The 13,205-nt window shown below is 40.4% G+C and overlaps 1 protein-coding gene across 1 annotated transcript; it reads right to left on the bottom strand.

Moving 5' to 3' along the window:
- Nucleotides 1-5,261: 5,261 nt before the first annotated feature.
- On the bottom strand, nucleotides 5,262-11,346 carry myod1 (myogenic differentiation 1). Its single transcript, XM_031279879.1, has 3 exons — nucleotides 10,630-11,346; nucleotides 6,429-6,507; nucleotides 5,262-5,534 (listed from the first exon to the last, which is right to left on the bottom strand). Exons 1-3 carry the CDS (start codon nucleotides 11,194-11,196, stop codon nucleotides 5,302-5,304), a joined length of 879 nt encoding a protein of 292 aa, XP_031135739.1. The 5' UTR covers nucleotides 11,197-11,346; the 3' UTR covers nucleotides 5,262-5,301.
- Between the last annotated feature and the right edge of the window lie 1,859 nt (nucleotides 11,347-13,205).

Below are 13,205 nucleotides of genomic sequence, written 5' to 3'. Positions count from 1 at the left end.
TTAGTGGAGAGCTAACCAGGAAATGGGGAGCGGGATAAGCGTGACTAGAGTCTCTCAAAAGACGAAAATCTTTCAAACTGACCTTTGTCCATCTGAAATGAAGACAGATTCAGCAACTGCACGGCCTATTTCTCTCTTAAAATGTTTTCAGAAACACGTTTCGGTGAACTATTTTAGTACAATATGAGATCGTATTCTGAACGAGTCGCCATGACAGTCTGTCTTTTAATTTCCGGAGAAACCAGACCCACGTGGCGCTTTCGTCCAATCAGCTTCCGGTTTTCAGTTTTGGGCGACAATACAGATTAGCGCCACCTGCTGTTATGGAGACATATTACGTCTTGTCGCTATGGTGTGTTCATAGGCACTTTTTTGACCAATTTGGGGAGACTGATCAGTCCAAGTGCCTCTTCTGCCGACGTTTGGCCGTTGGCTCTGTGTGTCCACACCTTAAGGCAGAGTAAAAACAGGCAACGGGTCAAAACTTACAAGGAAACTACAGGAAAACAGGAACACAAGTAAAAAGGCTTGAAGGCTGCACACATGGAAAACAGACAATCTCGCACTGGGGTTAGGGGAAGACTGAACAAGACAGGGGAGACAATGAGACACGGGTGAAACACATAAGGGTGGGGACAGGTAATCACACAGGCAGGAAAAATATAAGACAGGAAGTAAAACCAGACAACACATGGAGGGAACAGAGAGACTACAAAATAAAACAGGAAATGTAAAACTAACAGAAAACATGAAACAAACTAAACACAGAAACTTGACACAGGGACGAGACATGACACAAATAAATGTATATTAAAAAGCAGAGTTGTTATGAAAATAAAGACTATATTCAGAAATATAGTTGCAAAGAAGCAAGTTAAGATCAATATTTGTGTTTTAAAGAAAAGCAACAAAAATGTCAGGAAAAAAACGGCACAAAAATATTTGGTAAAACGCTAAAAATGGCGACCAACTACAAAACAAAAAAAAAAAATGCTAAAACAGTGGGAGGGGGGAACTGACGAAAAAACACAAAAAATGTCCCCAGGACTCCCAGGACTGAGTCTGTGCAGTTTCAGGAGGAAGAGACCTGGGGAAAAACCTCGGTGAAAATGACAGAAAACGTCAGAAAAAAAAGTCAAAGCTGCGAAAACGTCAAAAGATGCCAAAAAAAAGTTAAATAAAGGGACAAAACATCAGCAAAAAAATGCCAAAAAATGCGACAAAAAAACTGCAAAAGAAACGAAAAATAAAAACACTCACGTCTCTTATTTGCTTCCAAACTTTGCAGACTCCCAGGACTGATGCTGCGTTCTGTTATCTATCCAGTCCCTCCAAAAAAAACGCGATTATGTGATCGCATAATTCAACGCATAATCAGCAAAAGTCTGCATATTTATGCGGGGGGGGGGGGGGCGCATTTTTTCAAATACGCCGCACTTTCGCCGCATAAATTGCAGATTTCCGCGCAAAATATGCGGGGCTTGCATGATTTAATAATCCCCGCATTTTCGTTGCAAAAAAGTCACATATATCTTAGCCGAAAGTTGAAAAATGTTGCGTTTACTTCACACAAGAGCAGCCATTTCCCCCTGTTGCCATGGGAACATTATGAAGTGACGTAATTACGCGACGTGAACATCATCGAAAAGCTGCAAACCCCGCGATGAAGCCGTGATGAAACCGCAGTTTTTGCAAGTTTTTTCCCGCAATTTCATAACATAAAATTGCATAAATATCCTGCATATTCCATCGCATTTTTTAAGAAAACGTGCCGCATAATCAAGGATTTTTGCCCGCAACAATCACAAAAAAACTCAGCATTTTTCTGGAAGGACTGTCTATCAGTGTTGGAGTTCCGACGAGAAATACGTGACGTTGCCTAGCGCCACGCACCAACACGCCCCCTTTACTCGGACGGCGAACTTTCCCGCTCGGTCGAACTCAGAGGACACCGAGCAAGAATTTCCGATACGGAATCCAAGATGGCTACGCCCTGTGTGACTTATAAGTATGAATTGTTGTCATTGTTTTTGGACCGCTTTGGTTGTTTAAATGACGATTTCAATCACTCGTATTACTTCAATACATTACTGCGTCCGTATCGCCTGTGGGTATGGGAATCGGTCTTGTTGTGAGTGCAATATTGAATGAAGACTCAAAACGGGTGTTGCTAAACGTGGCTAGCGTTGCTTACAGTAAAGTGAACATTTTAGAAGTTCAAATGGCTGCGTTTTGATAAGGTGGGGGTAATAGTCATAACCATAAAATGCTAGAAGCTTGTAGGATTCGCTTGCACTTAATTTACTTCAACCTGATAGTTATCGTCCATGTTTTTCTCAAACATACCAGAACGCTTGAAGTGCGGAAGTGATGTCCGAGGGCTGAGTCGGTTCGTTGAGAATACTAGAACGCAGCATGTGTCTGTGCAGCTTCAGGAGGAAGATAACTGTGGAAAAACCTCGAAAATGACCAAAACGTTGAAGGGACAAAACGCCAAAATAGCTTAAAAAAAACTTCAGAAATAAAAAAGCCCAAAAATTATGAAGAGAAAACATTCATAGCCATAGTTAATAATAATATCAGTTAGTAAATATTTCACGTTCAACATAAACGTCATATTTAAATGTCCTGCTGGTTGTTTTGGTGCAACATTTTCTTTGAAGCTTTACCCACAAAAATGTTCTGTCATTACCCTGAATAAAAAAATAAAAATATGGGGCGGCCTCGAGCTCAGCCAGTAAGAGCGTGCGCCCCATGTGGGCTGAGTCCTTTGCAGCGGCGCGGGTTCGAATCCGACCTGCGGCCCTTTGCTGTGTGTCGTCCCCCACCTCTCTCCCCTTTCACGTCTATCCACTGTCACTTGTAATAAGGGGAAAAAGCCCCCAAAAAATTATCTTAAAATAAAAATATAATAAATAGTAATGATAATATCTTAAATAGCAAAAAAGTTCCTCCTAAAATAAGACACTGTGAAGAAATTAAGAAGCAGAGTCGTATCTTTTTGTTTAGTTTTGTATAAATAAGCAGTTTCATTTATTGAGTCATTTGACAGTCACTCAGTTTTCAGACGTATAAATATAAAGTTTAACATTTTCACAACAAACAAAAAAAAAAGCACATACGGCCGGAAACATTAAATACATAATTAATACTTTCAGTTGGAACAAATCAGCTCTTATTTACACGATATGTACAGAAACAGAAAAGTGGTCCTCCGCTGCAGTGAATGAAAGAGACAAATTGTTTTTGACTTTGACAGGAAGGAAGGTCTTTAAAAAAACAACAATTATTTCTGTATTACCTGCAGTTTATCTACAGAACATCTGCGTTATTTTGTATGACATGTTTCTAAAAATATCACAGGGTTATCGTTATGTTTTTGGTAGGGGGTTTCTACCTGAGGGAATTTAAAAACAGCTGGGGCTTATTTCTTTTTTTACGACTTTGGATGGACGAAAGTGGAGGAATGTAAATGGATTTTTTGGGGGGGTTTTGGCCTCTGTCCTTCATCAAAAAATAGACTTTTGGACAGATAGGAAGAAAAATCCATCTGAACGACTCCCGCTGAGCCTTAAAAATATTCTTTCATAACTCAAAACAAAATAAAAAAAATAACAGCAAGAACTGAACTGATTTGTGTTCGTCAGTTAAACTACATTTCCCAGCATTCAAGTGTTTTTTTTTATCTAAATCTAAAATGTACTTATTTTAAACAGCATGAACGAGGAATTTGCGAGGTCAAATATGCTCAAGTATGGAAGATGTTTCCTGCCAGGAAAATGCATAAATCAAACATTTGGACAATCTTTGAAATGATAAAATCTATTTTGATTTGAAAAAGCTTCCTTTCTTTTTATTTTTTTTTAAATACATTTTCCAGTTAAAAAGAGTAAAAAATCACAGAGCGTCAAATGTCGGAAAAAAAATCTACAAAACTGTGAAAAATAGCGGTATAAACGTTCTTTAAAACTTCAAAAGGAGCGTCAAACATCGAATAAAAAATGTATTCTAAACATTTTCAAAAATAAGAGTCCAAATTTCATTCATGACATAACAAATTAGTAGCTCTGACCTTATCTTGTAACTATTATTCAGAGTGATTATTAATTGTCACTGACACGTTTATGTTTTCTGATTTTAAAGCTGTTGAATTAAGATTTTAGGAAATAAGCTTTTTGTTGTTAGGTAACCTCGAGGCTCATTTTCAGATCTTTTTATCGCAGTTACGGGGGCGGATGTTTGGGCCGTAAAACAGGGTTTTTTTAGGCCGGGGATCGGAGTTCATGTCCCAGAAGAAGTTAAGGAGAAACCACAAGACTTTGACTCAGGAAACGGGTGTTTGTGTTCCGGGAGTTTCTACTTAAGGGGACGGCTGTTTTAACCCAAAACACAATCTTTTTTCTAATCTTAACTAGTCATTTTGGTGTCTAAACTTAACTGCTATGGCCTTTGAAACACCCGTCCCCTTACGGTGCTCTGTACCCAACTCACAGTCCCTTTTCCCCGGCTAAACTTAACTGTCACGTGACCGGCCGGCGGTCAGAATTTCGTAGGATATCATACGAGTTGTTGTGCTTAAGTTTTCGTGGGATATCATACGAACCCGTTCACGAGAACGTGTTGCTAAAAGAACCAAAAAAGTTACGAATGATCTTTCAAATTCAATTACTGTTTTTGTTTTTTGAATTATTATTGTCATCTTCTCGGCAGGATTGAGCTTCCATACTTTTCATCTTAAAAAGGGAAATAAAACCAGAGTTCTTTTGCTTTTTTAAATGATAAAATTAAAAGGTGCTCTAAGTGATGTTGGGTGACGTCACTTCTTGTTGACGTTTGAAGTACTGTCAAACAAAACGGAGGCTAGCTCGCCCCTCCCTCCTCCTCATCCCGTCCCCTCACCCCTCCCTTCCGCGCACTAACCCCCCCAACCCCCACCCCCAAATCTTTCTTGTCAGTTATTGGCTGGAAAATTGTTTTTGTTGCAGTTTGTGGAGCCTGGGCTGTCTACAGAGACCGTGTTTTTTACAGTGTGTTCAGGGGACAGGCAGCTAGCAGATAGTGAGGAGATGTTTTTTACAGTGTGTTCAGGGGACAGGCAGCTAGCAGATAGTGAGGAGATGTTTGCTGTATGTGACAAAAAATGGTGTAGCCTAAAAAACACGTGACATCGCTTAGAGCACCTTTAACCGCTGCTGTAAACAGGTTGTGAGGACTCAGTTCAGCCCGAAATCTTTTACAAATGAAAGTGAGTGAAAGTGTTATTTTCCCGGTGGTGTGAGTGGACGGTTAGGCTGTGAGGGTCTATAGGACTTGGTAGATGAGGTTGGGGTTGTGGCTGGCGGTCGGGGAGGGGACCCGGACGGGCCCCGGGGCCGCTGCTGCCACTGCCGCCTCGCCGGCTGGGTCGGACGGCGAAGTCCCGGGGCCGTCTGCGGCCGGCAGCAGGCTGCTGGCGTCGGTGGAGATCCGCTCCACGATGCTGGACAGACAGTCCAGACTGGAGACCACCGAGCTGCGGTTACTCTTCAGACCGCCTGCAGAACACAAAAACATCACCGTTAATAACTCTCTCCTTCAAGCTGTGGTTATTATAGTATAGAGCTGGGCGATATGAAGAAGATCAAATATCATGATATTTTTGACCAAATTCATCGATGACGATAGTAGTGCGAATATTGTAGGGTTGACTTTTGGTGCTTTCACAAAAAATGCACACAATGAGATTTTAGATAATTATTCATCGATAATGTGGATACAATGACTAAGTGTGTAAAGGCAAATAACAGAACAGCTAGAACAGTCTGGTAAATTCAGAATTCAGTGATTACATCACTCTACTGTAATGCAGCCTGTCAAACCATGAAAAGACAACACGTATGTCATATCACGATATCCAAAATCTACGACGATATCTAGCCTCATATATCGATCTGTCGACATAATATCGATATATTGCCCATGCCTATTATAGTCTGGTACTTCAGAGCTGCAAAGATTTATTGATTGACCTTCTGAGGTCTAAGAGCATTTTTTTTAACTTTTACATTTCTCCTTACAATTAACCTTTTTAAGAGTATTTGCATATAACTGACCCCGTGTGTTTCATATCTAATGTTTGGAACAAACTCAGCTTTCTGTATAGTGATGCCCAAATATTATTAATGTCATGCTTTAGATACATAATCATAAATACATGCATGATATAAGTAACTAGGACTACAGTTGAAAATTAGTAATATTAATATTATTAGTATATTTCTTGTATTTTCTGTATGTGAGTGTGTATGTACCTGTAACTGTCTGTCTGTGTCTGTCTGTCTGTCTGTCTGTCTGTCTGTCTGTCAGCCATTTTGTTAACACTGGCACATCTACAGAAATGTTGATTATCATGCCGTGTCCTAATCTTAAAGTCCTCTTGGGTTTCTCACCGTTTGGAGTTTCTGAGAAATAAGAGCTATCGTAACTTCCTCTTCTGTTTGAGTGGCAGGTCGGGCCGGAGAAATCCGTCTGCAGAGAGAGAGAGAGAGAGAGAGAGACATTAATAAATATATTAGTTTCAGAAACATGTCTGCATTACTTATGAAACAACTCAGAACTCGTAAAATACAGACGCTTGGCCAGAGTGTGTGTAGAACGCACCGGGCAGAGCTGCAGTTACGCAGGGCTGGAAGATGGTATAGTATTAAGAGCGACAACAGTAGAGGGTAGTATGAAAGAGGTTGGTCGGGGTGGGGTGGGGGGGGTCAAACAACACAGGACTGTCACCCAGGAGACAGGGGTTCATGTCCCGTCGTGTCACGTTTCCTAAACCCAACTGTCCCTCTCTTGTCCGGTGTGTCACGTACCTTTTATAAGCCCACCCACCATCTTTTTCCTCAACCTGCGTCAAACGTGACGCCAAGAGTCCCGACCCCGCGCGTTTAGATCTGACGCTAAAGGAGACTTTAAGCATCACTAACAACGCCAAAGGCACCCGACCACGGGTCCGTGTTAGACGTGATGGGAGAGAGAATGTTTTGTATTAAAATAAGTCACAGAAAGATCTGTCATCACTTTTAGAGGAAAAACTCTGAGTCTAAATGTGGCAGCAGTCAGCTGAAGATGTAAAAACACCAAAAGGTTAGAAAAAAAAAAAAGAAAAAAGTTAGATAAAATTTAGAAAAGGAAGCCAGATTCATATTTAAAATCCATCCACAGTACTGATCGTTTCCTCCAGGAATACTACAAAATACATTGAGTCACACACACACACACACACACACACACACACACACACACTTTATACTTATTTTTCTGGACTTTTCTTCATTGATTACATCTTAAAACTTCTCCATTAGTTTAACATTAAGTAAGTTTAGTCATCCAAATCAATCAATCAACGTGTGTGTGTGTGTGTGTGTGTGTGTGTGTGTGTGTGTGTGTGTGTGTGTGTGTGTGTGTGTGTGTGTGTGTGTGCGTGTGTGCGTGTGTGTGTGTGCGCGCTTTCAAATAAATCCACAGTACTGATCGTTTCCTACAGGAATACTTCATAAATAATAAATATGAGTTTTATTATATGTAACCCTCCTGTTGTCCTCGGGTCAAATTTGACCCGTTGTCAAAGTTTTTTTTACATCAGAAAATATGGGACGTTGACAAAGTGCTGAAAATGTAAAAAAAAAATATATATATATAATAATAATAATAATAATAATAATAATAATAATAAATTAAAAAAAATTAAAAAAACACGACTAAACGTTAAAAAATGCAACAACAACAAAAAAAACGATTAAAAAATGGTCAAAACCGCAACAAAAAAGCGTCAAAAACGTCAAAAAATAAGCACCCAAAACATTGATTGACATGCAGCAAAGGGCCGCGGGTCGGAACCCAATCCGCGGCCGCTGCGGCGAGGACTGAGCCTCTGCATACGGGCGTGTTGTGCCTACCAGGTGAGCTCCCCAGCACCACCCCAAAAAAAACATGAACATGGAAACCAGACCCAGTGTTTATTAGTAATGAGATGCAACGGACTACCAACATTTAGTTTCCATAAAAACTAAGAAAATCTCGCGTGGACAGACGAGGCTTCACTGAGGAAACACTCACACTTTATTCGTAAAGGGGGGGGGGGACCCTAAAGTGTTTATGATTTTACTTTGTTACCCCCAGAACTGCAGAAAAAAAAATGAAAAACCAATTAAAAAAAACTACAAACATTTAGTTTCTATAAAAACTAAGATGCTGCAAAAAATAATAATAATAATCTCGCGTGGACAGATGATCTCTTCACTGAGGAAAAACTTCCTAAATTCCTAAAGTAAAAGCCAGTCATCTTGTGTCTTTACAGGCAGACTGAAGGCCGCGCGGTGAAAACTCGACTCCAAAAACCTCCAAAATAAAAGCACACAAAAAAGAATCCATTTGATCCAAGTCTTTCAACTTTTTAGACGGGGACCAAAATAATTATTTTTGAACTGTGTTTGAACTGCTGTAGTTTATGTTGTTTGTATTTTCAGAAACTAGAAAAGTCCTCGTCCATGCATTTTGGCCTCGCGGTTCTTCTGTTAGAGGCTTTTCCCCTTTGGGAAAAGGAAATAGACGAAAATCAAGAGAAAAGAGGTGGATTTGAACAGGTTAATATGTAAAGTCGAGTTTCATGGATGTTACAATCTGAACGGTTTAGGAAGCAATTTAAAAAAAATAATAATAATAATCCGGGATAATAACGAGCAATAATCGAAATCTTCTGCTATGCTTGTGTTGTCTGTTTTTTTTTTTATTATTATTATTTGTATTTATAAAAATTAAAAATAAATTAAAAATCGAGGCCAGGAGACTGCAGATGAGGAACAGTGTTTTTGGCTAATTCTGGCGTTTTTTAATCCCATTTTATATCTGTGTTTTTAATAATTTGTCCTGTCTCCTTCTCAAAGAAACCGAATTGAAATCCAAAGTCAAAAAAAAATGCAACTTGTCTCTGCGTAAAGACGCACTGGAGAAACCACAAAGATTATATATTATATACATCGCCAAAAAAGGAGAAAAGAACCAATTAGAACCAAATATTCTCCTTTTTTAACTTAATATGTAAAGTCTATATATCTGTCTATATGGTTAATTCAGTATATCCATATTTATTCTGTTTTTCTCATTATATATTCTGTTACTACACTGCATATATCTATATTATTCTTACTAATCGTATAATGCTATGCTGCTACATTGCACACATATGTACATGTTGTTCATACATTGTTCATATATCACATAGCCATATTTATTCTGCTCTTATAACACTGCACTATATGTCTTGTCCTGCCTATGCACCATCTGTCTATACTTTGTATATCACATTGCACTTTTCTGCTCTTTTTGCACTTCTGGTTGGACGCAAACTGCATTTCGTTGTCTTTGTACTTGTACTCTGCACAATGACAATACAGTTGAATTTAATCTAATCTAATCTCATCTAAAAAGTCGAGTTTCATGGGCTGAAATGACGCGTGGAAGTTGTTAAAATGCAAATGTTTACAATGGAACTTTAAAGAATAAATCCGAGATAACGACGAGTAAAACTACAATCTAAACGAATGTGAAGTAAATCTCATCGAAACTGTTCGCCCAAAATAAAAAAGAGAAAAGAATCCATTTGAAGCCAATCTTCTTCTCCTCCTTCGCGTTATATGTAAAGTCGCGTTTCATGGGATAGAATGACGCGTGGAAATTTCAATTTAAAGAATAATTCCAAGATAACAACGAGAAAAACTTGTAAAAAAAAAAAAAAAAAAAAAAACGTGTCGCGCGTAAAGACGCACTGGAGAAACTTTTACTGGACACGTTTCAAAAGAGCTCAGACACACTCATCTCTCCGGTTTACACACACACACACACACACACACACACACACACACACACACACACACACACACACAGACACACCATCCTGAGTAAAACTACAATCTAAAGTAAACGTCGGCGTAAAGACGCACTGGAGACACTCTCTCTTCGTATTTAGCACTCTGCCGAGCAAAACTACAATCTAAACAAATCTAAGGTAAAACCTGCAACTTGTCTGCGCGTAAAGACGCACCGGAGAAACTTCTGGACACATTTTAGAAAGCGCTCAGACGCACTCATCTCCCCTTGTCTCTGACAACTGTCAGTCCCTGAAACACTCACCACGCTGAGTAGGCTACAACTACAATCTAAACAAATCCAAAGTAAAACTGATTTACGGACTCAGGTCTTTAACACAGTCACTAAAAAAAAAAAAAATCCCCATGCTTAGTGAGTAAAACTACAATCTAAAGTAAAACCGGACACTTGTCCGCGCGTAAATACGCACTGGAGAAACTTCTGGACACGTTTTAAAAAGCGCTCAGACACACTCAGGTCCCCCTTTTCTTTCTCTCTGTCTCTAGTCAGTCCCTAAAACAAAAAAACTATTATCTAAACAATCCAAAGTAAAACTTGCAACTTGTCTGTGCGTAAAGACGCACTGGAGAAACTTCTGGACACGTTTTAAAAAGCGCTCAGACCTGTCAGTCCCAAAAAAAAAGTACAACTTAGCTTTCAGACCTGTCAGTCTTTAAAAATAATAATAATAATAATAATAATAATAATAATAATAAATAAAAACCTCACCATGCCGTCGGAGCAGTTGGAGCGCGGGCTGGAGGCGTCCGAGTCCCCGCTGTAGTGCTCCAGCGGCGGGTAGAAGCCGTCGTCTTGTCCGCCGCGCAGCAGCGCCTGCAGCGACTCGATGTAGCTGATGGCGTTGCGCAGGATCTCCACCTTGGGCAGCCGCTGGTTCGGGTTCGCCGACGTGCAGCGCTTCAGCGTCTCGAAGGCGTCGTTGACCTTGCCGAGCCGGCGGCGCTCGCGCATCGTGGCCGCCTTCCGCCGGTCCGCGTTGGTGGTCTTCCGCTTGCAGGCCTTGCAGGCCCAGAGCAGGCAGCGGCCCGCCTGGTGGTGGCCGCTGGGCGCGCGGACGTGCTCCTCCGGGGAGGAGGCGGAGGAGGTGGGGGAGGAGGAAGGGGAGGGCGACGGGGAGCAGCAGGGGGAGGAGGAGTCGTCCGGCTTCAGGAGCCCCGCGTGGACCAGCCGCGGGTCCAGGTCCTCGAAGAAGCGCATGTCGCTCGTGTTGAAGCACGGGTCGTCGTAGAAGTCATCCGCGGCGGGGATGGGGAAAGAGATATCCGACAGCTCCATGGCTCAGGATACCAGAACACCAAACAATCCCAGAGGGACGGGGCAGAGAGGAAACAACCAACAAACTTTTCAGGGAAAAGGAGAAATGATGGAGATGGAGATGGAGAGAGACTGTTTTCTGGGGGAATGTAGAGTCCTGTCTCACTGTGTCTGTCCTCTCAGCTGTTGACCTAGGGGTTTCTTTATACCTGGGGCAGCACAGGGGGGCGGGGTCAGCGCCGCGAGGGCCTCTGGGGTCTGACCAATCAGCTGGCTGCGGGAGGGGTTTACAACTTCACGGTGATTAGGGTACAATTACCCCGAACAGAGAGGGAGCAGCGGGGGGGGAAGTGCTGCTGCATACAGCGGGGGGGGGGGGGGATATACATTGAGAGAGATGGATAGATGGATATTTTGGTTTTATTACTATTATTATTATTATTATTATTATTATTATTATTATTAGTAGTAGTAGTAGTAGTAGTAGTAGTAGTAGTAGTAGTATTATAACTAATTCTATTTTTTTCTGTTTCTTATAGGCTACTTTATGTATATTTGCTGTAGCACAGGAATTTCCCCAGTGTGGGATTAATAAAGTTTATCTTATCTTATGGATGGATGGATGGATGGATAGATAGATGGATAGATGGATGGATAGATAATCCCAAACTTGGAAATGTTATTGCATTTTCCTGTTTATGTTAGTTGTGAATGAATATATATATTTATTTATTTATTTATTTTTAAAATAAAATTGGCTTTTCTTGCAACATGGAGTGATGGAACCGATTTTGGAAAATGTAATTTTTTTTTTTCTTTTTAAGTTCAAAATGAATTGACAAACCCCTGATGTAATGTTTGGGCCCACTGATTTAGGGCTGCAAACTCATGATTCTTTTCATCGTTTATTAATCTGTGGACTATTTTCTGGATGAATGGATGAGTTGTTTGGTCTCTAAAATGTCAGAAAATGGTAAAAATGTCGATCAGTGTTTCCCAAAAAGCCCAAGAGGACATCCTCAGATGTCTCGTTTTGTCCCCAACTCAAAAATATTCAGTTTACTGTCACTGAGGAGAGAAGAAATCAAATGTGTGCAAAGCAACTGGGCTATAATTCAAAAGATGCAGTTAGTTTTAGATCTAGTTATATCTACAGTTACTTACCTTAACCTTACTGTAGTTTCCAATGCATTATGGGGATTTCGGCTGACGTCATACACCGTATACAGAGAAGTAAGTAACCAGTGTACCAGCAGGAGTATGTTCCCCTGTACACACTACAGCATTACTTGTGACCTTGTTAATACTGTATTTTTGTTGTTATTTGTAATTTTAAAAGACTTTCCACATAAGAGAAAAATTCTAAAGGTAAAAAAAATCCACTTTTGCAGCTTTAGGGCTGAATGATGTCTTCACACGTTGCTCTGGGACAGATCTGGGCCTCCCTGCACAGAAAGCTGCCTGGGTTCATGGGTAATATCCAGGGTCTCCCCCCAGTCTATAACGTTTGAATGTATTTTTAAGAGTTTTTTTTTTTTTTTTAACTAGTTATGGTAGGGCGGCTCGGTCTCCAGTTAGCTTTTAGCCCTGACTTAATGCAGAGCCCTCTGGAGTCTGTCTCAGAGCTTTTTTAAATTCTCAATTTCATCAATTCCATCCATTATTTGGTATCACACAAACTACTGGGGTGTGTGTGTGTGTGTGTGTGTGTGTGTGTGTGTGTTCTCCACAAAGAATCGTGCAAAAGCATCACTTTAAATCAAGTGTTTACCAAAGCTGTGCTCATAACTTTTTCGAAATAAGTAATTCAGCATGAAAAAGCATAAAAAATGACTAATGACAGACACTTGCCACTGGGCTAAACAACTTTTCTGGGGGGACCGCTGATATTTCTGCCAATGCCCTTAAGAGGTGAATTTAAGAAGATATTAACAAATGACCAAAAGCATTAAAAGCATGTAAAAAAAGTCAACAGCGTTCTCTATTTTCATAGAATTTTGGTTGTTGTATTCAATTTTATAGCTTTATCC

This window comes from Sander lucioperca, chromosome 7 (assembly GCF_008315115.2).
Source record: "Sander lucioperca isolate FBNREF2018 chromosome 7, SLUC_FBN_1.2, whole genome shotgun sequence".
Taxonomy (NCBI): domain Eukaryota; kingdom Metazoa; phylum Chordata; class Actinopteri; order Perciformes; family Percidae; genus Sander; species Sander lucioperca.
Note: the sequence above shows the minus strand (reverse complement) of the source record. Positions and strands in the feature narration are given on the sequence as shown.

What these genes read in the sequence shown, in the direction of transcription:
- myod1 (XM_031279879.1), bottom strand. Translation starts at nt 11,196, where the DNA reads ATGGAGCTGTCGGATATCTCTTTCCCCATCCCCGCCGCGGATGACTTC. An exon ending in CCAACTGCTCCGACGGCATG is followed by an intron (nt 6,508 to 10,629) that starts GTGAGGTTTTTA and finishes CTCTCTCTGCAG; the next exon opens with ACGGATTTCTCCGGCCCGAC. An exon ending in TTTCTCAGAAACTCCAAACG is followed by an intron (nt 5,535 to 6,428) that starts GTGAGAAACCCA and finishes TGTGTTCTGCAG; the next exon opens with GCGGTCTGAAGAGTAACCGC.